This window comes from Trichoderma breve, chromosome 5 (assembly GCF_028502605.1).
Source record: "Trichoderma breve strain T069 chromosome 5, whole genome shotgun sequence".
In the NCBI taxonomy this organism is placed as follows: Eukaryota; Fungi; Ascomycota; class Sordariomycetes; order Hypocreales; family Hypocreaceae; genus Trichoderma; species Trichoderma breve.
In genome coordinates, this window is record NC_079236.1 from 3,408,701 (window position 1) to 3,434,225 (window position 25,525).

The 25,525-nt window shown below is 46.5% G+C and overlaps 6 protein-coding genes across 6 annotated transcripts; 5 read left to right on the forward strand and 1 right to left on the reverse strand.

Moving 5' to 3' along the window:
• Positions 1-499: 499 nt before the first annotated feature.
• Positions 500-3,856, forward strand: T069G_08652 (rRNA-processing arch domain-containing protein; the record flags this gene model as incomplete). Its single annotated transcript, XM_056175862.1, has 2 exons — positions 500-3,615; positions 3,676-3,856. 2 exons carry the CDS (start codon positions 500-502, stop codon positions 3,854-3,856), a joined length of 3,297 nt encoding a protein of 1,098 aa, XP_056026811.1.
• A 766-nt stretch (positions 3,857-4,622) lies between these two features.
• T069G_08653 (stress responsive a/B barrel domain-containing protein) lies at positions 4,623-5,115 on the forward strand (the record flags this gene model as incomplete). Its single annotated transcript, XM_056175863.1, has 3 exons — positions 4,623-4,688; positions 4,776-4,886; positions 4,960-5,115. 3 exons carry the CDS (start codon positions 4,623-4,625, stop codon positions 5,113-5,115), a joined length of 333 nt encoding a protein of 110 aa, XP_056026812.1.
• A 2,030-nt stretch (positions 5,116-7,145) lies between these two features.
• On the forward strand, positions 7,146-9,083 carry T069G_08654 (uncharacterized protein; the record flags this gene model as incomplete). Its single annotated transcript, XM_056175864.1, has 1 exon — positions 7,146-9,083. One exon carries the CDS (start codon positions 7,146-7,148, stop codon positions 9,081-9,083), a length of 1,938 nt encoding a protein of 645 aa, XP_056026813.1.
• A 3,031-nt stretch (positions 9,084-12,114) lies between these two features.
• Positions 12,115-14,528, forward strand: T069G_08655 (uncharacterized protein; the record flags this gene model as incomplete). The annotated part of the gene is made up of 11 exons (XM_056175865.1): positions 12,115-12,174; positions 12,233-12,442; positions 12,502-13,090; positions 13,245-13,319; positions 13,468-13,548; positions 13,616-13,650; positions 13,761-13,989; positions 14,054-14,116; positions 14,217-14,354; positions 14,422-14,458; positions 14,522-14,528. 11 exons carry the CDS (start codon positions 12,115-12,117, stop codon positions 14,526-14,528), a joined length of 1,524 nt encoding a protein of 507 aa, XP_056026814.1.
• Positions 14,529-14,740: 212 nt separating this feature from the next.
• T069G_08656 (uncharacterized protein) lies at positions 14,741-16,195 on the reverse strand (the record flags this gene model as incomplete). The annotated part of the gene is made up of 2 exons (XM_056175866.1): positions 14,741-15,459; positions 15,523-16,195. 2 exons carry the CDS (start codon positions 16,193-16,195, stop codon positions 14,741-14,743), a joined length of 1,392 nt encoding a protein of 463 aa, XP_056026815.1.
• A 933-nt stretch (positions 16,196-17,128) lies between these two features.
• Positions 17,129-18,466, forward strand: T069G_08657 (uncharacterized protein; the record flags this gene model as incomplete). The annotated part of the gene is made up of 3 exons (XM_056175867.1): positions 17,129-17,463; positions 17,516-18,080; positions 18,146-18,466. The coding sequence occupies 3 exons, from the start codon at positions 17,129-17,131 to the stop codon at positions 18,464-18,466; spliced, it is 1,221 nt and encodes a 406-aa protein (XP_056026816.1).
• Positions 18,467-25,525: the final 7,059 nt, after the last annotated feature.

Genomic DNA, 25,525 nt, shown 5'->3' on the forward strand with positions numbered 1-25,525 from the left:
CTGCGGCTATAAAGCTTCCCGGGTTCAATATGGTTCGATTGAGGTCAAAACGAAAGGCTTGGCGCTGCCGGTCACGTGCAGCTCTGCAGCAATCTGTGCTGACTAAGATTAGTTCGGGTTCTATGGACCGAAGCCAAGCTGCTGCATCTCGATGCGCCTGTCACCGCCTTCTCCTGCTGGCACCACTATTTTCTTTTCTGCCGTCCTAAATCCACTTCTTTCTCGGGAAAGTTTGGGCAAGCAATCTTTGCATTCTCTCATCCCTGGGAGCAGTTTCGGTCTTCCAGGTAGCTAATGTGGTTGCTGTGATATACCATTTTAATTGCTGACCTAAATTTTTCTGTTTTACAGCTTTTTCAAGAGCTGCACTCAACGATTTTAGACCACAGGACGGCTGGTTCGACCATATACTGGAATCGACCCCCGTGCTTTTTTTTTCATATCACCTTGATTTTCTACCCTCTCCACAACCACAATTGAGTGGTAAAATTCAGCCAAGATGGATGACCTGTTTGATGTTTTCGAGGCCAAGGCGGAGCCTCAAAGCTCTAGCGAAGATGAGAGAACCCCCCAGAAGAGTCGCAGCAGAGCCCAGAGCAAGAAGCGGAAGGCCGACGAAGCGATGAATGGAAATGCCGACGCCGACATGGATGCGAACGACGACGACGCCGATGTTGGCATGGCTGATGCCGCTGAGACTTCCAGAGACGAGGATTCCGAGGGCGAAGAAGAGGACTCGGAGACGCCTGAAAAGCAGGACAAGAAGAGACGCAAGAAGACTGACGGCGCTGGGCCTGTCATGACGGACAACTTCCAGACGGCAGAGTCAAGAGAGGTTGCGGGTGCCTCAACATTCGTTTCCCAAGACTCATCGCTTGTTCTGTCACACAATATCCAGCATCAAGTGGCTCTTCCGCCGGACCTCAACTACGAATACATTCCTCTCTCAGAGCACAAGTCGCCCGAGGAGCCTGCACGAACATACCCCTTCAAGCTGGATCCCTTCCAGAGCTTGTCTGTCGCATCCATTGAGCGCGAGGAGAGTGTGCTGGTATCAGCGCATACAAGTGCGGGAAAGACGGTGGTGGCGGAATACGCAGTCGCACAATGTCTCAAGCGCAACCAGAGGGTCATCTACACTAGTCCGATCAAGGCTCTGAGTAACCAGAAATATCGAGACTTTGAGGCCATCTTTGGAGATGTTGGCTTGATGACGGGTGATGTTACGATTAACCCCACGGCCAGTTGTCTGGTCATGACAACCGAGATTTTGCGGTCAATGTTGTATCGTGGTTCCGAGATTATGCGCGAGGTGGCCTGGGTCGTGTTTGACGAAATCCACTACATGCGAGACAAGACTCGAGGTGTGGTTTGGGAAGAGACTATCATCATGCTTCCCGACAAGGTCCGATATGTGTTCCTTTCGGCCACCATTCCGAATGCTTTCCAGTTTGCCGAGTGGATTGCCAAGATCCACCACCAAGCGTGCCACGTCGTCTATACCGATTTCAGACCTACACCCTTACAAAATTACTTCTACCCCGCCGGAGGAAAAGGCGCAAGGATGGTGGTGGATGAAAAGGGCAGCTTTAACGAGGAAAACTTCAACCTTGTTATGGCTGAGGTGGAGGAAAAGAAGGGCGCTGACCCGGCTGACCCCACTGCCAAGATGAAAGGAAAGGGAAAGAATAAGAAGACCAACAAGGGTGGCGCTGACGAAGGCTCCGATATCAACAAGATCATTCGAATGACGGTTAGAAAGAATTTTAACCCCGTCATTGTCTTCAACTTCTCCAAGCGGGAATGTGAAAACATGGCCCTCAAGATCTCTAACCTGAACTTCAACGACGATTCTGAAAAGGCCATGGTCAACAAGGTCTTCCAGAGTGCTATTGACAGTTTGTCAGAACAGGACCGAGAGCTGCCACAAATCATGAACCTCCTGCCTCTGCTGCAAAAGGGTGTCGGCGTCCATCACTCAGGTCTGCTGCCCATTCTCAAGGAGACTATTGAGATTCTGTTCCAGGAATCCTTGATCAAGGTTCTCTTTGCGACCGAAACCTTTTCAATTGGTCTCAACATGCCTGCCAAGACTGTCGTCTTTACCCAGGTCACAAAGTGGGACGGCGTACAGAGACGACCAATCACCTCATCTGAATACGTTCAGATGGCAGGACGTGCTGGTCGTCGTGGTCTCGATGCCAGAGGTGTTGTCATTATGATGATTGACGACAAGCTTGAGCCGGAAGTCGCCAAGCAGATTGTCACTGGTCAGCAGGACAGACTCAACTCTGCCTTTTATCTGGGATACAACATGATCCTCAATCTACTCCGAATCGAAGCCATCTCCCCCGAGTTCATGTTGGAGCGATGTTTCCACCAGTTCCAGAACGCGGCCAGCGTTCCCAGCTTGGAAAAAGATCTAATGGCACTGCAGCAAGAGAAGGACGCTCTGACAATACCAGATGAAGCCACTGTCAAGGATTACTACACAATCAGGCAATCACTGAATACCTACACGAAAGATATGCGAGCAGTCATCCAGCACCCGAACTACTGCCTCCCCTTTTTGCAGCCCGGTCGACTTGTGCAGATCCACAACGTGAAAGAGTCGGCAGAGAAGATTGGGGGTGGACTCGACTTTGGCTGGGGTGTCATTACTGATGCGTATTCGCGACGACCTCCCAAGCTTGGTGAGCCTGATTATCCGCCCCAGGAATCCCACATCATCGAGGTTCTGTTGTACATCTCCAAGTCCAGCGCCGAAATCATTCCTGGCCAGCTCTCTGGAGACATGCCGCCCGGCCTTAAGCCATCAGGCGAGGAAGATGGCATGTTTGCGGTAGTGCCCTGCCTCCTCACATGCATCAAGGCCATCAGCCAGATTCGAATTTTCATTCCCAAGGACGGCTTGAAGTCTGATGACGAGCGCAAAGATGCTTCAAAAGCCTTGAGCGAAGTGCAGCGTCGATTCCCGGATGGCGTGCCAATTTTGGACCCGCTGGAGAATATGGATATCTCGGATGAATCCTTCAAGCAGCTTCTCCGCAAGATTGAAGTTCTCGAGTCTCGACTGGTCACAAATCCTCTGCATCTGTCTCCCATGCTCCCGTCCCTATGGGACCAGTACCATGCCAAGGTCCAAATCTTGGACAAGATCAAGGAGAAGAAGAAGGAGATTGCCAAGGCTCACAGCATTGCGCAGATGGACGAGCTCAAGTCCAGAAAGCGTGTGTTGCGCCGCCTTGGCTTCATCAACGATGCCGAAGTCGTTCAGCTCAAGGCTCGTGTTGCTTGCGAAATCTCTTCCACGGAGGGCCACGAGCTCCTCTTGTCAGAACTCCTCTTTGATCGATTCTTCAACGAGATGACACCCGAGGCGATTGCCGCTGTGCTTAGCTGCTTCGTCTTTGACGAGAAGCTGGAGGCTCAGGCATTGAAGGAGGAGCTGCAGAAGCCGTTCCGTGAGATTCAGGCCAAGGCTCGCATGATTGCCAAGGTTAGCCAGGAGTCCAAGTTGGATGTCAACGAGGATGAGTACGTCCAGAGTCTGAAGTGGCAGCTTATGGAGACTGTGTATGCATGGGCTCAGGGACGAACATTTGCAGAGATTTGGTAAGTTGAAGCTCCTACATCTTTCATTCGGCGAATTATTTTTACTGACACTCTTTTCAGCAAAATGGCAAATGTCTACGAAGGCTCATTTATCCGCATCTTCCGCCGTCTTGAAGAGCTCCTGCGACAGATGGCTCAGGCCGCCAAGGTCATGGGCAACGATGACCTGACGAAGAAGTTTGATGAGAGTTTACAGAAGATTAGGAGAGACATTGTGGCCGCCCAGAGCTTGTACCTGTAAAGCGAAACGGGGAAAACGTTTTCTTGTTTTACTTTACTGGGGAATAATTATCGCTGGAGGAAGAAGGAAAGAAAAAAGCATCATGATTTCTTTTTCGGATTTTTACGACAGTTAAGAGCTAAGAGCCATATGTAGATACCTCCCTTTCTTTTTCTTTTTTTCTTTCTCATTTGCTTTGGCATTATTGCTCATTGGCTGGTGGAGTTTTGGGAGCTTTTGGGGAGGGATGAAAAGACTTTGGGCTTCTTGTTTTGTAGTAGATAGGGATGATTTGCTATTAATGTTTGGTAGAAATGGTCAATCGTCATGGCTGATGAGGATGTTAATGTCTCCGATCCTTCGATGCTGGTGATGATGCTTCTCTCAGTAATCGGACCATCAGCATATTGGCCGTGTGAAAGAAATGTCCGAGGGAATTGAGGAATGATCAGCATCCAGAAACGGACAATCCGCCACACTAAACTCATCTTGAATAGGGAGCGTATTCTCCTTTGATCTGTGCATACGGAGGATTTATTTTGCAATCGTCTATCTGCAAGGTATGCAGTGTAACACAACCGCATTGTTCAAATGCTGTCATGTGACGTGCGCGGAGACTTTTTGACCGAGCTCTCGAATCATCATCGCTAGGTACATCTCGATCAGCAATAAATAGTCGCCGGCTTGAGTTAACTTGCTTCATTCATTTTTTTCAAAATATTTGAAGTGATTGAACTTTAACCAGGCTTATAGACTGCTTTTACTCTCTAAGCCTCAGACAGACACAATGGGCGTAACTCACACCGTTCTCTTCCAGTTCAAGGCTGAATTATCGGCCGACGATGTCAAAGCAGTGAGGCGGCCCGTGCTATCTGTCTACCTAACAAAACAAAGATATATGACATCGTTTTACTGACTAGTTGTTGGGATTTTTTCCCAGGCTTTCGCGCGATTTCTTGCGCTGAAAAATACTTGTATTCATGCAACCACCGGAGAGAGATACATCATTTCGTTGAAGGGCGGGAAGGACAACTCTCCCGAAAATATGCAGGTATTATTGTCCGACCATTGATTGCATTCTGTTTGTCGCAGGGTTGTGTCGTTTGTTCTCTGACTCTGGATAGGGTGGACTCACTCATGGTGTTGTCGCTGAATTCGCCTCGGCTGAGGATAGAGACTATTACATTACGACGGATCCGGTTCATCAGGAGTTTATGAAGTTTATTGGGGGTTTACTTGAGAAGGCTGTTGTTGTTGATTTCGCTGATGGGGTGTATTAGAGGGGGGATAAGTCTAGAATGATGATACTCGATGCTGCTGTTGGCGCGAGGTTGAATTGAGATGCTTTGCGTACGTTTCTGAAATGCTCAAGCTTACGAGATACTAGATTGTAGAGAGGAGAGGTTGACTCAGAGCTTTACCGATGGCTATAGTAATGATATAGAGGATATATGGATGAGAAGCGTGAAGATAGGTTAGCGAATCGAGGGTATTAGTTGTATCATCGGCTCGGCTTAGATGAGCTATCAATGTAACAGTGTGCAATCTGAGCTTAAGCGTGCACACAACCCTTCACAATCGGGATGCGCTGCTCTAATACGCTTGATAGAGATTGCAAATTTTATGCCTAATATCAAGAACTTGACCCTGTTACTACACTGCTCAATAGAGGGAAGATAGAGTCGAAGTCTCCGTTAACCGAATCTCAGGAACCAGATCTTCAAAACATAATTAATTGACTTGACTACTATGGGACTATAAGGTTGGGCGACTATTGCTAGGACAAGTTGTTAGGGATAATGAAGTTGGCGCAGGCGATATAACACCGCACACCAGCTCCATCAGGCTTGATGTTTGAAGTCGCGGAATTGCTGTTCAATGGTGATTGCAACATTTGTTCCTTGAATGCCGAGGATGGCATCTCCCGGATCCATATCGTCGCTCTTGGTATCATTTCCATCTCGTCAGTCGAGTTTATTCTTGAGAACGATAAGTTCGGCTTACAGAGATAATAAATTTCGAGCTGCAAGCTCATCAAATATGCAGTAGATGAAGGTTTCCTTATCAGGGTCGAGCGCAACCCCCGTGGCAACCTGGACCATTTCGCGCGTATTTGTTATTTAACTATCCACTCTTATGCCAGAGGTAATTGCGCACTTACATCCTACCTATATAATAAATTCTCCACTCTTATACCCGAGATATCTGCGCGCTTATATATCATTCGGCAAATCATCCCCCTCGTCGCTAGCTGGCGCCCTGTCCGGGACTAATATCTGGATAGCAATAGACTCCCATCTGCTTTCTGTGTGTGGGCAGAGCCATCAACAATTCAATCTTCGGGATCCGAGACGCCAATAAAGCAATCATTCCCGCATGGTTTCACAATCTCAGAGTGACCATCGCCTCATCAATTCTCCCAAGGAACCTCCGCTTAGCAGGGTTAACAAGACGTGGGAGAGGGCATCACGATGGTAGGGATGAGCCCTACGACGGCGCCAGCTCGGTATTTTGTATGCGTCGGCAAGATACTCTTGTTAAGCGATGGCTCCATCTCATGGCTCCATCACCCCGTGTGTTTCGGCATTATTCCAGCGGCACCAGAAGCTATGTCGATGAGCGCGCGAGAGTCTACGCGATTTCCGTCGATGATTTCGAGAGATGTGCGTCTCAAGACGTGGCTCTCGCTGTACACCTGGGCGACAACTTAATTTTTATAGCTATTGACACAGACAATTAGGATCCACATGAAGCTCTCAAGCGGCAAATCTAGCCTTACCGCCAGCAATGCAGACTACAACCTAGCGATCCTAATTGAGGCGATGCAGTATCACTGAATCCTGAAGGACGCTGAAGGACGCTTGGCCAGCGAGAACCCTATCTAATGTTCTATTAGACTGCATAATAGCTGAAGTATACCCTGAAACTTCCAAGAATAGCTAGGCTATTACATGGTTAAATATTAACGAACCAACCAGGTGACAAGGAGGCTCAAAAACAAGCGATCCTTTGAGCTATTGATAGCATCACAAGGGGGTTTAGTCTTTTTTGAGACCCCTGGAAAGAAACTCGTCAGTTATTTGAGACGCCCCGCAAAGGACTCAAGGCACTTTTAGTGGTGCCCAGGCTGAGATGGGCAAGTATTCCCTTGACGCTATATATGAACTCGGTCTGCCGTGTGCGGCTCGAGCTGTTGGAGGCTCAAAATTTACTTCATCTTTATGGTATACCCACGCGACGCTCGGCAGTGTTACGTCGCGATTCATTAAGTTGCTGAGTAGGATCAGCCGCGTGCGGGAGAGAGCTCGACATGCGACCTGGTTCGCCCACCGTGGCGGATTCCACGGAAGGCTATCAACAACCGTCACATTCACTTCCAACGGGAAAGGATGTGCCGCATATCGCCTATGACGAGATCCCCAGCCATGGAACAAGACAGACGCGCAGCCATGCGTCCCACAGTGGACTTTACAATATGATAAAGTTTCCAATGCTATTGTCCACTCTTGTCATACCTGTGATTGCGCTGGTTTTGTGGCTTGCGCTCACAGCACCTAAGTCGAAGCTATTTGGGTCATTTGCCGGTTTGGTGATTGGCGGACGCTTCTCTCAAGGCGCGGCGAAAGCCATCGACATTCTTTGCAGCGCAATCATCGCGCCGATTATAATGGCATCTTTGAACCTCATTTGGTTTAGCTATGCGCGTGTGGCCATCCGGGCATCGCGAAACGTCCCGGAAGAGCAGCGACGAAGAATACCGTTGGCAACCCTGGTGACCGTCAGTGGCATGTCTACTGGTAGTTATAACTTGGTTGACTTTCTCTCACTACTACGGGGACGGACATGGCGACTATTTCTTCTGACATTACTTACGCTATCCTCTGCAATTGCATGGACGACTTTGTCCAACGTTATTGCCTACGAAGCCTACACTCAAAGAATGCCGTCCGACAAACAATATACACTTAGAACACTCAGCGACTTGGAAATTAGCACTGCAACGCACGTTGCTTCTGAGGTAGAGCAACATGTGAATGTTCAATTCCCATCAACCAGTTTCGGTTTCGACATACCACAACAAGCCAACGTATCCGGGCAGCTCACAAACCTTTTGAACCAGATGCTGTTATTAAACTCATCAAGTCTTGATTCCGATGGGGGTTACGTTGGAGTGAATGTGACGGATGCTTCCTTGAATAAATTGTCATCTTCAGTGGTAGCATTGTACGATATACCTGCGTTTCGGTTGAGTGCGACATGTCAACCTGCGAAGCTGCTTCCTGGAGCCGTTGGCCCTGTGCAGATGGGTGCGTCAACAGTCGAATTGACGGGAGTGCTCGCTTCCCCGAATACAACTGCTCAGCTGCACAGCTACTGGTATCCCGGTGTTATTGAAGACATCAAGGATCAGTATTCGACACAGTTTCCAACCGTTTTCTTTTCGTTAAACTACCAGCACGCAGTTCTGGGTTATTTGCAATCACATTCCGAAAACACCAGTGTATCGACTTCGTTTGGCGAGATTCAGCCTGTAACACTGAACATCACCCAAATCAACGAAGTTTTTACTGCCTACTCTCTGTATTGCTCTCTTTTTCGCCAAGAAGGAGTCGCCAACTATACGCGTTCCACAGGTCAGCCTTGGGAATTATCTGGGTCAAGATTTGAGCCATCCAAGAGCGCCGCGCGTTCTTTTATCGCGGACTGGCAGGTTGCGCTCAATTACCATGCCATTATAGAGAGAGGCACAATTCCAGGTATTGCGCCAGCCATCAGAGGAGGCCTGGCTTGCGGACTACCAGGCATTACCGGGCAAATGGTGGCCTGCACGACCAACTTTTCGACATTTGTCTCCAACTTTGTACTCGCGTCGGGTCGTGCCCAGACGATGCTATACAACGTTGCTGCAACGAACACTTCCCGCGATAGGCCCGAATATTTCTTCAACGTAACGGGCGAAGCAATGCAGCAGTTTTACCACCTCACCTACGTTCCAACGCTGCTCTTTGTCAGCCTCATAAGTCTCATCGTAGCGGCATCTGCAGCAACGGGTATGACTATATATGCAAAGTATATTCATAGGGATAAAGGGACGATACCACACGAAATTACTCCTCTACGGTTGGTAGTAGACAGCTGGGCGGGGACGCTACAGGATCCAGCTAGCATGACTAGGTTGGCGAGCTTGTCAAATGACGAGCTACAAGAAGCTGCGAAGGAAACGTATACTAATTATTTGTTGGACTAAGATTTGTATAGTATATCGCTTAGGGAATTATAGAAAGAAGCATGAATTAGGCGTTTCGAAGTTATTTACGAACATCTGTAAAATATAGTTTACCTGATGAACAAAATTACATTCAATGACCTAGTTCATCACCCCTACTCTATTTGAACGCTGTCAGTTGACACATACGTTGATGTATCTCTTCAACGAGTTTTCTTTTCTCTACCCACCTGAAACTACATTTATGATAGACATACATCTTTCAAACGCCGGGATTATTATCTCCAATATTTCATATTTCTTTCAGCTTATCATCTTATACAGCTTATTAATACACTTTTAAGGTAATCCAATGCTATCCCACCAGCATCTCCTAGTTTTCTAAGTACATAGCATGCAGATGTAGCATGACAATTGATATTTTGACAAGCTTCTGTGTTTGCTCGCCTTCATTCTAGTTGGCCTTCGTAACACTTAGTCTCGGTCTCCCAATCTTCAAAAGGATTGTGAGAAGAGTCATTTAGTTTCAAAGAGATTGGGCGCCATGACCAGGACCCCAAGCCATAATACGCCTCTTTGAGCTCCTCCCATTGCTGCTTAATGTCCGGGTTGAGTTGCTGCGCGCCCGTTGTGGTGCCACCGCCTGCCGTTCCAGGGGATATTGATCCCTTTTCTACTAAATACTGGGAACCGGAGCCTAGCAAGGCTGCCAAGAGCAAACCTCCGAAGGCTATCAAAGCCGAGAACGATGCCAAGGCTCCCCCACCTGCTCCGACAAACGCTTTTGCCGCCTTGGGAGGTGCTGCTGGCTCCACCTCAACCCGGAGGGCTTGGGTTTCAAGTGTCGCAGTCGTCAGTTGATGATCTTCCGGGCTCGACAGCCGGCAACTCATCCTTCCGTGACCCGGACTATTCGACAGAACACATGGACTGCCCTGCGCGCATACCATACGACGACTAATCAATCGAGTCCATGTCCTCCAACTGCGTCATTCATTCCTAGTGGCATTTAAAACGACCTGCCTCACCGAATCCAACTCTAGAGCCTCTACATGTGGAGCGAGCGTGACAACCGCAATCCAATATACCTCCATCAAGCACTCAGCGCAAGCCAGGTGCCTTTGAGGTCATCCAACCCAGCAGAGGAACAGCTCGATATACGTCTTGCGACCAAGTTGGGCATATTCGAGCCTCAAAGGCTTGCCCACAGCGACAGGAAGTGACTTTCTCTCGCGCAGCAAATGAACCAGTTGTCACAGATGTTTGGGACTTGACACAAGATACAATTCTTGTCTCGCAGCACACACTCGGTTAACAGAGTAATTCAGTTCCTGAGTACTCCGGACTTTTTGGGTGACAATGTCAACGTTGGGTAATCTTCCAAAGTAGAGTAGTCGTTATAATCCAGCCAGGATGTTTGGTTGAATTGAATTGAACTGAAATTGGTATCGCCTGCTGGCGCCCTAGTGTAGGCATGAGGCGTGCTAGCTAGTTTTTAAATGTGAATACATAACTCCTGGATACCCTAATTCTAACAAGTAACGGGTTGTGGACAGTTTGGTTCGCAGAATCAAATTACAGATAGCCCCTGCATCAACCTCGCAAGGCGGGCCGGCTCACCCGTGCTTTTATCCGACTGAGTCCGGATATAGACTGAGTCACATCGGCGACCTCCAATTCTAGTATGGAAGCTATTTGTGTCTTAAGCTTACCAATCCTTTCTCTACTGGTCTGTGAGCCCAACTTTCCTAGTAGAGGCCACGCCGGCGATTGGCGTCCCTTAACATTCAAGAACCTCGGCTGTGGGGCATGCGAGCTAGCCACATCACCGCAGCGGTTACAAGCCTATCATTTAAACCCTAAGGCCTTTCCATACTCGTATTTTACTATCAGAGCATGTCTCCATTTCTTCGTCGCTGCAGCCTTCTGTGTTGTGTTGCCGTTGAATATCCTTGTGCGCGTTCCACTCCTTTTTGTTCAAACCTAGGTAAGCTGAATGATCTCGCTGTCGGAACTTAACTAAAATCCGCACAACATAAATCCGGACAATATGCATTTCATGGAGAAGCTACAGCGGCTTATTCCTATTCGAGTCACGAACCGGAACTATTGTTGGATGGGCGAAATCTCAGAACTTCCGGGGTGGCATGGACCGTCTGAGCTGTACCTGACATCTAGTTGATAACTTGCCTCTAGAATATGTAAACAAGACCCAGCTCTTATGACTACATTCAACTCTTTGGTTTAGAACGTTGACAATTCTTTTTATTACTTATGGGCATTAGACTAGGCTTTGTACCAGGGGTAATAGCTCGCACCAAAATGTTACTTCCTTATCTCGTATTATTTAGCCCGCTTTAGCATGACACCACCGATGTATACGATATGAGTAGTAGCACCACCGGTTCAAATGATAGGCTCGTAACCGCTGCGGTGATGTGATTATTCCACTAGTCAGCATCGTCTTCAATGGTAATACGAGGAACAAAAAAAGCAATACGAGGAACAATAAAAGGGGTGGTGGCACTAGTAAGGCACGCAATCTTTTGCCGTGTTGTTCCCTAAGACGCAATGCAACCGACAACCCGCGATATTCCAAACAAGGCTAAGCCTTGGCGGTCTGGACCAACTGAGACCACCTCAGACCGGGGCATAATGCATTACATCCAACGCTTGCAAAATCAGCTTTTCGGAGAGAACATGCTGTGAAGTCTTGCTATATACACGGCCTCAACCTCGCATTAACGAGGAGGACTCTGAGATTTTCGGGTTTTGCGCCATTGGGCCAGTAATTACACAGGCCAACGAGATGTATTCCCCATTCATTTGGAAGAGGATAGCTTTAGCTGTCAGTCTGCTTCTGTCTATACTATTATTTTGGCGATATATAACGATTTCCGATATTCGCCAACGATATCCAATACTACGCAGACCCCATGAATCTTCAGTTAGTGGAAATATTTCTTGCTTCTTGTTGAGTGCTAATAGGAATTGCACACAGATACTACCTGGTGTTACCACCTGGGAAAGGCCAGGTCATGTTTCCAAGGTCATGGCGCTCGTCTTTTTTGGGAGGCGGCAAACGGTTTCAATTCTTGACTGTTACTTAAAGGTCAGTTGGAGGATCGTCCCCAATGTCACCTCATGGCTAATGTCCTAGAGTAATATAGCGGAATCTTGTTAAAAACGGAGGAGTTCTCGATGGTGTTATATTTGTCGTCCGAACGAAAGATGCAGCGAACCTGGCGTTATTAGATAAGATGGTGGCGAGCGAGCCGGCATACGAGAGGATGCAAGTTGACCTCAAGTCCAAGGGATATACGAGTTCTTACGAATTCATCCAAGACGACGTGATGTATATCAAGATGGACGATGATATTGTAAGCCTGACTTTGCTGCGACGCTGTTACTGGTTATCCATTCTCACAGAAAGAAATAGGTATATATCGAAGACACAGCGATCAAGGCCATCGCGAGTGCCAAAGCGTCTCGGCCAGACGTTTACATCATGTCGGCTAACGTCGTTAATCAAATTCTCTTCAGCTGGCTTCACAGACAGTTTGGCGCTGTGAAGCCGTACCTCCCAGAACTCACCGAAAGACCGGCCGATAACGACTCTGTGCCGCTCACGGACTGGAGAACGTCTGTGTTGCCATCATGGGAAGGACCAGCGGATTTTCAACAAGAGACTTGGAGCACAGAGCGGCATCCCAATCATAGATGGCTTCCAGTGAGAGGGAGAAACGCATCATATCCTCTAAACGACACACCAATAGCCAAGGTGGACTATACCTTTGGCTATTCTCATAAACACTGGCAAGTAGCCGCGCAGGAGCACTACAGTCTGCTGGAAAACCTGGAGAAGGATGAATTATGGCGATACAGGTTTCCTACCTGGGATTTTCAGCTTAAGCGAATGGGTATCCAATTCGTGGCAATGATGGGTAAAGACATAAACCTAGCGAAGCCAATTCCTCCCGATGACGAGCATCATTTTACAGTGGAAATGCCAACACGGCTTGGACGACGTAAGTGATACAGCCCCCATCAATACCACCTTGGAAAGTTGGTGGAGGGGGTATGTGGTGTTGAATATCTTTCTTCAGTTCTGTCGATGAAGAAGATCAGTCTAAAGATTGCTATTTGGGACACTGTACCACTTTTACTAACTGGATCTAATAGACGCCGCAGCTGACGGCACCGGAGTCGTAGCTCACTTCAGTTATGGGCCGCAATCAGGCAACCCCGGCGTGCAAAGTACAGATCTTTTAGACAGATATAGATTGTTCGCTCGAGAGAACATATGCAAAGGGGATTTATTATGGACACCCCGAGACGATTCTAAGTCATAGATGTAAAGTATTATTAGAGTATAAGAAAACAGCGTGACTATGAAAACTACTAGTTCGGATGACCTGTGCACTACATTCATGGCCGAATGGGGGAATCACAATCGATCAATTCTACGCCTGGAATCCTGCTGTTGGTGAGTTCCTCAGTGGAATGACTTCCATTTCTATTTTGCTGGCTTTTGTCTAATTCGCAGCATTTAGGGAACAATTGCCAGAGCCTTTGGCTTGGCACTTCGGTAAGCTACATATATATCACTCTGTGGTTTTCATCTTTCTGTTTCTTGAACCAAAACAGTGCTTCCACTGGTGAAGCAAGACTCTGCCCTGCTGACTGTAGCTGCAATAGTACTGCGTTTTGGGTGAAGATCCCACTCCGACGTCCTCAAGCACAACCTCTAGCACCACCCTTGCGTCTACGACAACAAGTGGCGGTGCTCCAGCTCCAACAAGGCCCGGAACAGTACAAGGGTGCCAGAAGTGGTATGTTGCCAAGCCCGACGATAGCTGCGGCGATATAGCTACTAGTAACGGCATCACTATCGCCCAATTTGTTGCCTGGAACACAGACGTCAACCGTAAGCAGATGAAAAGGCCCCAAGATTCAGCTTATAGTACAGATGGGCTAATACAGAATACCAGTTACTACATGCGACGGCTTCTGGCCCGACTATGCTTACTGTGTCAAGACACCGACCACGTCTAGTAGTTCAAAGCCCCCCTCAACGACCTCTAAGCCGCCCACATCGACCTCGAAACCTCCCTCATCAACCTCAAAGCCTTCCGCTAATGCCAAACCTTCCAGCACCACCAGCAAAGTTACGGGGCCTGGGCCGACGCAATCTGGACTCCCTGCCAAATGTAACAAAGTTTGCGGTTACACAGACCGGAGATGGATGCGAATCGTTTGCGACTAGAAACAAAATCATGGTTGCCCAGCTTTGTAAGTTTCTCCAACCAGAGACAAACTAGTTGAAAGAACAGGCTAACGAGTAACGTTGTTGTTTTAGATTCTTGGAATCCGGTTTTGGAGAATGCTTGTAAGAAGTGACTTGAACATCTCTTTTCCTTTAAAGTTGAGCAGTTTGTTAACCTTTAACGTCACTACAGCTTCTAGGCCGCGGAGGCGTACTGTATCGGAGTATCTACTTAGATTGTGTTGTTGGAGTTTAAGATAGGGGCATATGTACCTCTATATATGCGTGGTATATAAGTAAAGTACGTCATGTAGAGGCTCGTTGGCTATCCGGGGAGTGGCCAAATATATATGGATATTCTCTACCATCCTGCAACATTTGATGTCTACTACTATCTAATAGATACATATGCTCATACCGCCCTCCTATCGTCTGTAATCACAACATTGAGCTCCAATTGCAGATTCTTCTTTGGCACCTTGTGCCAGTGTTCTAATACTTCATCTTCTGGGACAAACCCGGAGCTGCTGGTCCAAGTCGCCGTTGCTGAACCTTGATGTACGAAATACCGAAATCCATGCCAATATTCATATGGCTCCAGCTCTGCCACGAGTTCCATTTCTTTTAGTACGGGCATCTGCAAGGCCGCGCGTGCTGCAGCGAGGTAAAGCCGCTGTATGGCTGGAGTTGCAATATCCAGGGTGAGCGACGACCTCTCTGTCTCGGCACTTGGTGTACTGGAGGTGGCCCAAAATGAGGCCTCACTCCCATCCAAAGAAATAGAGTCATCCGCATTTGGGTCGGGAAGAAAGAGTGGTTCACCCCAGGGATCATATGGCTGGTAATACAAGCCGAAGTAGACGAGTCGGTCCCATCGCGGCTCTGCCAAACTCGCAGGGAGCGTTCGAGGAAAGAGTATTTCATCACTGACTGGAATCCTTCTAACGCCGAAATCTGTAACGCGTTGAGATACGACGTGTAAGGACTTTGAAAGTCTATCTTCTTCCCCTTCTCTCAACATCAACACCTCAGTAGCCGCAGTTGGAGTCTGGTTATTACCGCCACCGTACGAGTCGCGCAAGTCAAAGTCATCGATTGGATGGCTGATTTGGGACAAAGCATCTGCAAGATCTATTACCCCAAGTGTTAATAAATCGAGCGTTTGTTTAGGAGAGAGAGAGCCAGTAGAATTACCATTTCGCATTCTTGCAAATCTATCCGCTTTCCACCAATAGAGCCTCACCTTTTCTGTTGCTGCTGGTAGCTTCGCTAACAAAGCACAAACGGCCACCACAGAGATTAGTCTCTCTCGATCTGGATCATCGGGTATTTCAAGTTTAGTTATGGTCGCAGCAGAGGGCAGTCGCGCAATTCGCCCAGGATCAGTCATCTCCAGCACCGATTTTATATATCTGACTCTCCATTGTTCCAGCGGATGATCGCGCCCCTTACGCGGCAAAGGCACGAAAAAGGTGACCTCGACACCATCTTTATGCCCCTCGGCCACATCCCACTGGCTCAGAGACTGCAGAAATGCCTCCAACACTGCTTGGAATGCCTGGTTGTTCCGTAGTTTCTCGTCAGCCGTCTCCTTGTATTTCCACGACCAAGGCTCGGGTTTAGGCAGCTTGACGCGGAGCCGAATATGGCGCACATACGCACGGCGCCGTGCCGTCACGATGGAGTTGAGCTGTAAGAGTGACTGCAAGTCAAGATGCAGGAGGGCAAAAGTCAACGGCTCAATCTCGTTTTGCCAAACGCGGCTAACGCTGGCATAATGACTAAGAGGATGGTCCCGGTCGGGATCGTGAATCAGATAGGATATAATTTGCTGGAAGATTTCGGGCGGAAAAAGGACAGGTGCCATGATGATGATGCTTGATTCATGTTCTCATGAGGCGACAAGTGGAAGTGCCTTGGTCTGCTCAAAGTTGGGCGGTTGGCGGTTCTTATACTGGACCCGTGCAGCTTTCAGGTCAATTCCGCGTACCCACATAGGTGAAATTAAATTGGAATCACCAACGGCAGGATTCTTGGCGTATGTACAGGAGGCTTTTCTCTGACCAACGTCGCTTGGCTCATCGACAGCCCAACAGCTCATGCACGCTGTATGGTTACATGTGCATGTACTGAAGCCGAGCCGAAAGCCGGTAAAGTCAGGTCGCTTCAGGTCACTCTAACTTGCCCCCCCCCCTTCTTCTTCTTCTTCTTCTTCTTCTTCCTCTTCTTTGGGTGAGTTTGATTGGTCACTCACAGCTGCATAGTAATAATGCCTTCGCTATGTGCTTCGGTTTATCTCGCATTGATAGAAGAATCCGGAGTAGTTCCATAATGGCAAAGTTATATTGTTTAATGGATAGCCGTCTATCATGTTATGCATATCTACCATGTCTAATTATTCATGGTGCATATAATGATTGGGCATAGAATCCGAATTGAGATGTACCTGTTTGTAAATCAATAGTCTAGATTGTGTTTATACAATTGCCTTCCATGGCAAAATTTATCGATTGGTCAGTAATTTGCGATGCACGCCTTCGGCGCAATGTGTTGCGAGATGATTGGCGGACATGTTAGCCAGTAATAAGAGAGAAACCATCGAAGGTGCATATATGAGGCGGGCTGGGGAACGGGGGATCAGTTTAGGCATCGCACGAGGCTCGGACATTGACTTCGCCACACTATTTCTCTCCCTTCAACTCTCAAAGTCTTCTTCCGAGCCGGTTTCCCCCAGTGGTGCAACGATTCAAGCTGAACCCAGACTGGCGAAACCACAACCCGATTCAGTGACGATTGTAGCATGGCCTCCCTAGAGACCAAAGTATATCGCCTTCGGGGTATCCCGCCGCGTCTGGATCGCCTAGGTGTCGCTCAATTGGTACAACCTTTTCTCCCTGATGGCAAGCTGGAGGATATTCGCGTAGCATCTCTAGCCTTGAGCTGCGATTTCTGGGTTGAAACTCCCACAAAAACGGCGACACTCAATCTTAAAAAAATCCCTGGAGTTGTACGCGCTGCTCCTGCGGCTGGAGAATGGTACCTCCCGGTGCGCGGATTACCTGAGTATTCACTCATTCTGGATGACACGTTCTACGGTCTCACTCCTTTGAATGAAGTATCTCAACATCAGTATGAGTATGTCAATCAATGCTATTGCACGTTAAATGCGGAAACTGACTACTTGAAGCTGTGTAGTGATTTCAGGTCTAGCAAGCCACCCGATGGGATCGTGGCAGCCTCGAGGCAACGACAAATCGTTCATGTGGATACGAGATAAACTACCAGAGCTCGTCCCAGGTGTTAGATTCATTCTCTATGGATATGATACTAAACTGGTGGGGAGTAAATCCTTCCAAACAGTAGCAGATCTTGCCAATAACTTGATCAACACACTGAAAGCAGGAGGGTGGTCATCGCCTAGCTCGAAGGAGTTGACATTTTTGGCACATAGCCTTGGCGGTGTACTGCTAAAACAATGTTTGCGTATGCTCGCCGACAGTGAAGTCTCTTATGAATGCATACTTCAAAAAACAAAAGGCGCAATATTTTTCGGCGTTCCAAGTGAAGGCATGGACATCGACGATATTCATACCATGCTTGAAGATCAGCCGAATAAAAACGCGCTTGTCGCCGAGATATCAAACCGGTCAAGTTTTCTATCCAGTCTGGAGCAACAGATCTCTGGCATCTTTCAACTTCGAGAGATGAAGCTTTGTTGGGCGTATGAAACCCAGAAAACACCTACCGTGAAGGTACTGATACCAAATTTAAGAAGGAATAGGTACTTGAGAAGAGAATCGGCTAACATATTTCATAGTTGGTTGACGGTTCATATGGTAGATCGGGGTCAGAGACCATATTAGTATCAAGAGAGTCTGCCACGGGTAATCGTTGTACTTCTGATCCGGCGTCGACCATACAAATTGACGAAAACCACTCTAACATGGTTAAACTCTCACCCGGAAGTCATGTCATTGGCCCCATTGCGAATAGGCTACGGCATATTCTTAGTAATGACCTAGATACCCACAGCCAATATTTGGAACGCTTGGCTACACACAATCTTGCAACGGTATTATCCAATAACAAAACCTTTACTGATAACAGCTCAAGGGGTATTTGGGACCTCAAGTGTTAGTGTTTTATTCTGTCAAATTGGTGAACTAGACTAATGCGTTGCTAGCAACTATCCAATCTTTACGCGTACATGAGAGAGATGAGAGGTTGCAGCAGATCGATAAAAACGCCGGCTGCTCTTTTGAATGGGCATTCGAAGATCCTTCAATTGGTTTAAAAAACTGGCTACAAAAAGGTGAAGGTCTCTACTGGGTTTCTGGACGGCCTGCCTCTGGAAAGTCAACTTTCATGAAATTTCTCTACAACGATAAGCGCACATCACAGCTATTACATGGATGGTATAGTAAAGCCGTACACGTTGAAGCGAATTTCTTCTTCCATTACCGCGGTAGTCTCATTCAAAAGTCATTTGAGGGTTTGCTCCGCAGCATTCTCAGCCAAGTTTTAGAGCAAGCCCCCGGTACCTTTTCATTAATTGAAGCGATTATACAACACGCCTCTGAGGACATTTTATCAATCCGAGGATCCGTCGAGCGAAGAAAGACTGAACGAGTCGAAAGTCTTATGAATGGATACCACAATCGCGAAAGAATTGAAGATTTCGAAAACGAAATTTGGACACTCCAAAATCTTAATAAAGCCCTATATCGAGTCATAGATCAACAATCAATGGATTTAGATCTATGTATCTTCATTGATGCGCTCGATGAACACAACGGGCCACCAGAATTTATTGCGGAGTTCTTGAAGAGTATAACAAAACCACGGAATAGCCGCACACGTATTAAAATTCTCTTTTCTAGCCGACCGTGGGACGCTTTCAAGGACGCTTTCCCCAGTTGTCCTGGTTTTCAGATTCATCAGCATACAGATAATGACATTCGCGAACTTTGCTCCCAAGTCATCAACAGCCAATGCTCTGGCTCACAAGAACTTTTCAAACTGGTAGAAGAGATAGTGAAGCGAGCCAAAGGCGTTTTCCTGTGGGTTAAATTGGTGTTGCAAGACCTATCCAAGATTGCGGCGGCTGCTCCACCACGGGGAAGCACTGAAGCCCTGTCCAGGCAGCTACGGATGGCTTTGAAAAACCTGCCTGACGACATAGTTGAGTACTACAGCAGCATAGTGGAACGGACACCTCAATCTTTCCGTCGTGAGGCGTTTTGTTTACTTGAAGTTGTTGCTAAAGGGGATAATGTTTATCTTGCAGACGTGCCAAAAATTCTCCGCTGCTTAAATTTTTCACACTATTCCGAGCTGGACCAAATACTTGAGAACCTGGACGAACGCACCCCTAATTATTGGGCCACTTTATTGAGAACTTACACTGGCGGGCTTATTGAAATCCAGAAGTCACCTAAATGCAAACTTCAGTTACTGCACCAGACGACTGTAGACTTTGTTGAACTACCAGTGTTCAAAAATATTGTTCTGCGATCAGGAGCACATGCTATCAGTGATAACGGGCACACATTCCTCGTAAAGCTCATTCTTCTCAAGTTTCCTGGAAAGGAATATGAGACAGAGGGCCGAAGACTTGAACTTTGGCGTCATGCCAAGTATTCCGAAGAAACAACTGGGAAGAGCTTATATTCATTTTTTTCAACCAAGTCCGTGCTCAAGTCTAATGTCATTTATTCAAGATTTCTCTGCAGAGGAGTTAGATTGCCAGATTTGTACCTGGGCTCCACAATCCAATTGGCATTCCAAGCTCATCTTCGTCTCTTCATTGAGGACGCTTTGCAATCTCAGCCATCGATCATATCCCGGTCTACGGATTGTTGCGCACAACTCGTTTTTGCTGCATTTCAGAATCGCCTAACTACCTACGAAGAAGCTGTGCAGATGATCGATATTTTAGCTACTCATGGTTTCCCTTTCGATAATCATGTTAACTGCTTAGCTGAAACTCTTCTCTACTTACGGACCGAATTTCGACTTAATAAATCATACGATGCCTTATCTCTCTTATCTCTCAATATCATCAAAAGATTTAAAAACCTAGAAATGACCCTACAAATTCCTAGAAGTTTTCACGATCCGTCGACAAGTTCAACTACAATAGCACGAGGCACAGCAAGCCTTATCCATTTATGTTCTTACAGCATGACTGAATATCTTATTCATAGGAAAGTAAATATTAATTTGATGGACTCAAATGGACGCACACCGCTGGATTGCTATGCCATGGAGGTTTACTTCACTGGTATGTTCAAGGAAAAACAAGTATATCAACTCATGATACTTCTTGTTCGAAATGGAGGCCGCCTGAATAAATGTACTAAAAAAGATTGGGAAGCAATGATGAGAAAGTTTCAGAATTCGAGGCTTGATGCGTCGTTATTCAAGCGTTTAAAATTTCCTAAATGGATTAATGAACCTGCAGAAGGAGGGTTTTTCAAGCGAATTATACGCAAAATTAGTTAATAGGTGGAACAAAATGTATATAACGAAATATTGGTTTGAAGTTGTTGATCTCCTCGGAATATTTAAATATATACTCATAACATACGGTTTCTATCTGAAAACTCAACTTCACAAAATGTAACTTGTCAATTCAGCTGAGTGAGAAGTTAAGATAAATATGAAGTTATGAGCCTATATGTAAGCTGATCTACACAAGCTACCTAAACTAAGGGCTATTCTTTTGATAACACATTTTCTCTGACATTTCAAATCTGTGAGAATGTTTTCCTGAGCTCCTAAGTTCTCACTCCGTGTTAATGAAAATACTCTCAATACCTAACCGAAATATAAATCTCAAGGCGTTTAGGATTGAGGCGTACCTGGTCCACTGGCCATGGGCCTAAAATTTGTATCTGGTGTAAATGAAGCAGCAGTCCTAGTTCGATCAAAATACTCCCGATAAAGCACAATTTTTTCATCCTTGGCACGAAGATAGAGTAAGTAGTCGTGATTATTATAGATCTTGCCCGTTGGTTTAGCTGTGGCAACCACCAAGAATTCAGTTACCGCGGCGCCTTCACCTTGGACTGGGTGTACGCTCTTCCGGATAATCTCAAAGTCATCGCCGAGCTGCTAAATAAAGCCCGTGACGCTTTTTGCAATTGCATCGATCCCGTTTAAGATCTTCGGCAAATGAGGCGGGGCAAATGGCATTTCTAACATAGCATCGGTGGCAAACAGTGAACGCCATGCTTGAGGATCAACCCTGATGGTGCGGAAGTGAGATTATAATAGTTCTACCGCACTCATTACTTCTAATTCCAGATCCTACTCATGAGAATTGCTTAAACAATGGTTTGCTACTAAGGTAGTTTTGACGTAAACATAGGAGAGGGGCATCCCTTAATTAAGTAGCTGCATAATACACTTATCAGACGTCTCAAAGGAAAACCTCCTCAAACCGCTGAACGGGGACAATTTCAAGAATTCCAAGAAAGACAAAACACAGTAAGTACGCGTGACCAATCTAGCATTCACATGGGAGGATTGTGAAGCCGGAAACAATTGGAAAGACGTTGCTCTTTATGATGACTTCGCAATGGAATCCCACATGCCGTGCCTCTTGCACGCTCTGTGGCGCTTTCAACAAGTGACATGAGCACCCAACCAAAAAAAAAAAAAAAATAACGTGAGCGAATTAATCAAGTCGAGCTAATCACCAATTAACTCTTGATTCAACTGGAAATATCTAAACATTACTCCTCAACATTTGGAGAACTCCATCAGTAGCCTCTAGAAAAGCGGTTTTATGGCTCGTTTGTTTTATATTGTCCTGGCACGCACTGTGTTGGAGTGTTGTTTTAGTTGGCTTAGAATTGGCGCCAACGGCTAATGTCGTGACAACATTGGTGGTGGTGATGGTGCCATGAGAAATCTAGCGGTGCCAGTCTTGGGACTTCTTTGATCAGGCAGCTCTTCAACAAAGCCGATAGTATAGAGAAAGACTGGAGCTAACTACGGAGACAAAGGTTCTTGCAACGCCTGGAATGATTCAGGCAATAATACGCTACCATTTCTCCGTACAGTCAGACCATAGCACAAAGCCTCGGCTTTAGTCTTGTAGTTGAGGCGCAGCCAGAATTATTCCCACCACAGCGCCGCAGCGCTCCAGGCTCCAGGGCTTTGTCCGAGGCCTACAACACAGCGCATGAGCCTATCACGGGACAATAATTGATCTGTGGGTTGTTAAAGGATATAACAAAGGGACCAAAGGGATACTAAAATCGTGTAAATTATAAATTCGGCTCATTGCCGTTTTCTCGTCTTGACCCATTCGCCTTCGTCTTTGCCCTCTCTCCGGAATTCCATCCATAATGCTGCAGACAATCATAAAAATATTCCGCTACCTTGCCAATTTGGAGTGGACCGAACGTCATGACAAACGATGCAAATTCTGCGATCATACAAATTTCACAAGAATTATCACATATGTGAGTCTTCACATCTTTGGGAAAGTTCATGGCAATAAGCGCTGACCTTAGATAGGATGATCTACCCGAAATCATGGCTGTCGAAAACCACACCAATGCAGGGAAGAACCACTGGCTCATCATGCCCATCGAGCATATCCGAGATATCGAAAACCTCAGCACTGCACACCTTGAATTATGTAAGTTATACCATGCTAATCTGACATCTATTTGAAGAGCCTAATTAATGCGAGTTTTTTTTTTCCCTGTGAAAACAGTGCGGTCAATGAATGACTTGAAGCATCGCCTCCTGAACGAACATAGTCCTGATGTGCCTCCTTCCGAAATACACTCCGGGTATCACCGAGGCCGGTGGCAGTTAATAGGGAACATTTACTATCCAGACACCATCTCAGTACACCACTTGCATCTGCATGTCATCGTTCGACCACAGTTTCTCAAAAAATGGTTCAAATATCCGCCTTGGCTACCTCTCATGTGGAAGTCCGACGAAAAACTGCTTCGGGAGGTTGAGAGGTTAGCATCGAAAGGGATGATGATTAAAAGGGTATATTAAGTTTCATATGAGCACATAGACCTAAATCTAATGAGTATAATATTACGCTCTGTTACTAGGCAGTAATTGAACATATATGTCTTCCCTAATCAAGCCCAGGCACTGACCACTGTCAACGTCTTCCTCGCATGAATAAATCTAAAGGCTGAACGACACCATTTCTTACTTATTTTGCACATCGATTCAATGTGAAGGTAATACGGTAATACGCCTTTAGCATGCTGTCTCATTGATCATGCGAGAGGGTCATAGAAGTAGTGTATTTCTATAGTATCATAGAAAGAATAAGCCTTAAAAAACCTGACAAAAGAGTTTGTTGTTGTATACAAGCTCCAAATAGGAAAGAAAAGGCCAGCTAGCTAGAGCTATGAAGCCATCGTTTGCATCATTATAACTAGGGAGCTAAATACAATTTAGTTATCCTTGGTGAAATGGATTTTGGATAAAGTAAGAAATGTAAAAATTCAGAATTTGAAAGCAACGGAAAACAACTGAAAGTGAATGGTATAAGCACATATAATTACCCTGTCAATGCCTATAAGCTTGTACAGATTCGTTTCCAAATGCTGTCGAGAATTCCTTATGCGATGCTGCTCTTCGTTTCAGCGCGTAACGAAAATTAAAAATTATCAGGACTAATATGAAAAACGACCCGATTGTTAACGAGATAATTGGAGCCAAGATGGAGAACATGGTAAACACGTATGATGCGCGGTTAAATATTGCGTTCTCGTTCAGTTTGGTTGTGGCCAGTCCTACTTGCATGGCTGCTAAGACCACAGTTATATAGATGAAGGCAGTTAAAACCCATTTGAAGTTTCTTTCAAGGTACGTCGAGTATTGGCGATAGCCGTATTCATATCCGCGAATTATGGTCTTGAATTCGAATGTGTTTGTGCAGAATCGACTTATCAGGTTCAGTCGTGTAAGCCGCAATTCACCATAAACGTATCTCGGATTGATGCCGCTGAGATCGCCGTCGATGTTGGACACCACAGCTGCAGAGAAAGGGACCCATTCCTCCCATGTGATCGTTTCTGATATCAGCCCTTTCTCGCGTGCAATCCGGAAGTCACTTTTGCTGCATAATAGCCAGGTGTAAGAATAGAGAAATCCCTTGGCACTCTCAAAAAGTTCACGGTCAGCGCAGAGCTTGTCCGTCCAGAAAGAATAGCTTAGAAGATACTCCGGCAGTGGCTTCAGGTATAGAATGTTGTCGCGCCAAACAAGGTGGAGATGGGCCATTTCCGAGATGTGAATCTCCCGTCCAATTCTGACTTGGTCATGCAATGTCCGACAGGCTTGCGGTAAACCGGCCAGCCAAAGGTGCTTGTGGATTTTATTTAACCGCCGGACATCAAGGTCGTACTCCAGATATTCTTTAAAGGAGGCCACATCCGACTTGTCGATGCTGACAACTTTTTTATCTCGTTGGTAGATGCCGGAAATCAACAGCGCTTCTTTGAAGATATCTTCTTTTGGACTGAATGGAGGGACTGATCTTCGACACACAGGTCAGCAACATTCTTGGAATGGGAACCAAATTGATGTACCAGCGTGGTTACCACAACATACGGAAGTAGTACGGTGATAACCACGAAGAGATCTGCCTGTATACTTGACCATTTAGATGAATGCCTTTGAAAGGCAACTTACGGCGAAGTTTCTCAGCCGACTCGACCACCAGGGTAGTATTATTACTCAAAGGTCCGATCGGGATGCCGTATGCAGAGTCAACCCGTCCTGCCGTTGAATGCTTGTTAGCCATGCATGCTTATTATTGAGTGCATTCTTTGCACTCAATTAAGGAAGTCCTGCTCCGTCTTGATACATAAAGGAGGGGACAAGGATGGGTAGAAAACGAGGAGTAGGCGTTTACCTTCAAGACCATCCGCCAAAGTGTCGCTACCCATTATCATCAACCGTAAGTGTGGATGCGCTTGCAACTAATAACGCGCCGTCGAAAACACAGTCAGACTAAGCGCTGGCTGAGAGATTATTTCGGCGATGAAATATAAGAATCTGCCTCCGTTTCCAAAATGCAAAAGACATGAGAAGCCTAGGCAGAGAGTGTCAGCCGAGAGGTGGCTGAGCCAGACCTGGCCGCATTTTCAGCCTCTGTACAACCAGGCTGCAGGGGGTCTCCAACCCCGCTCATGATGTTTTC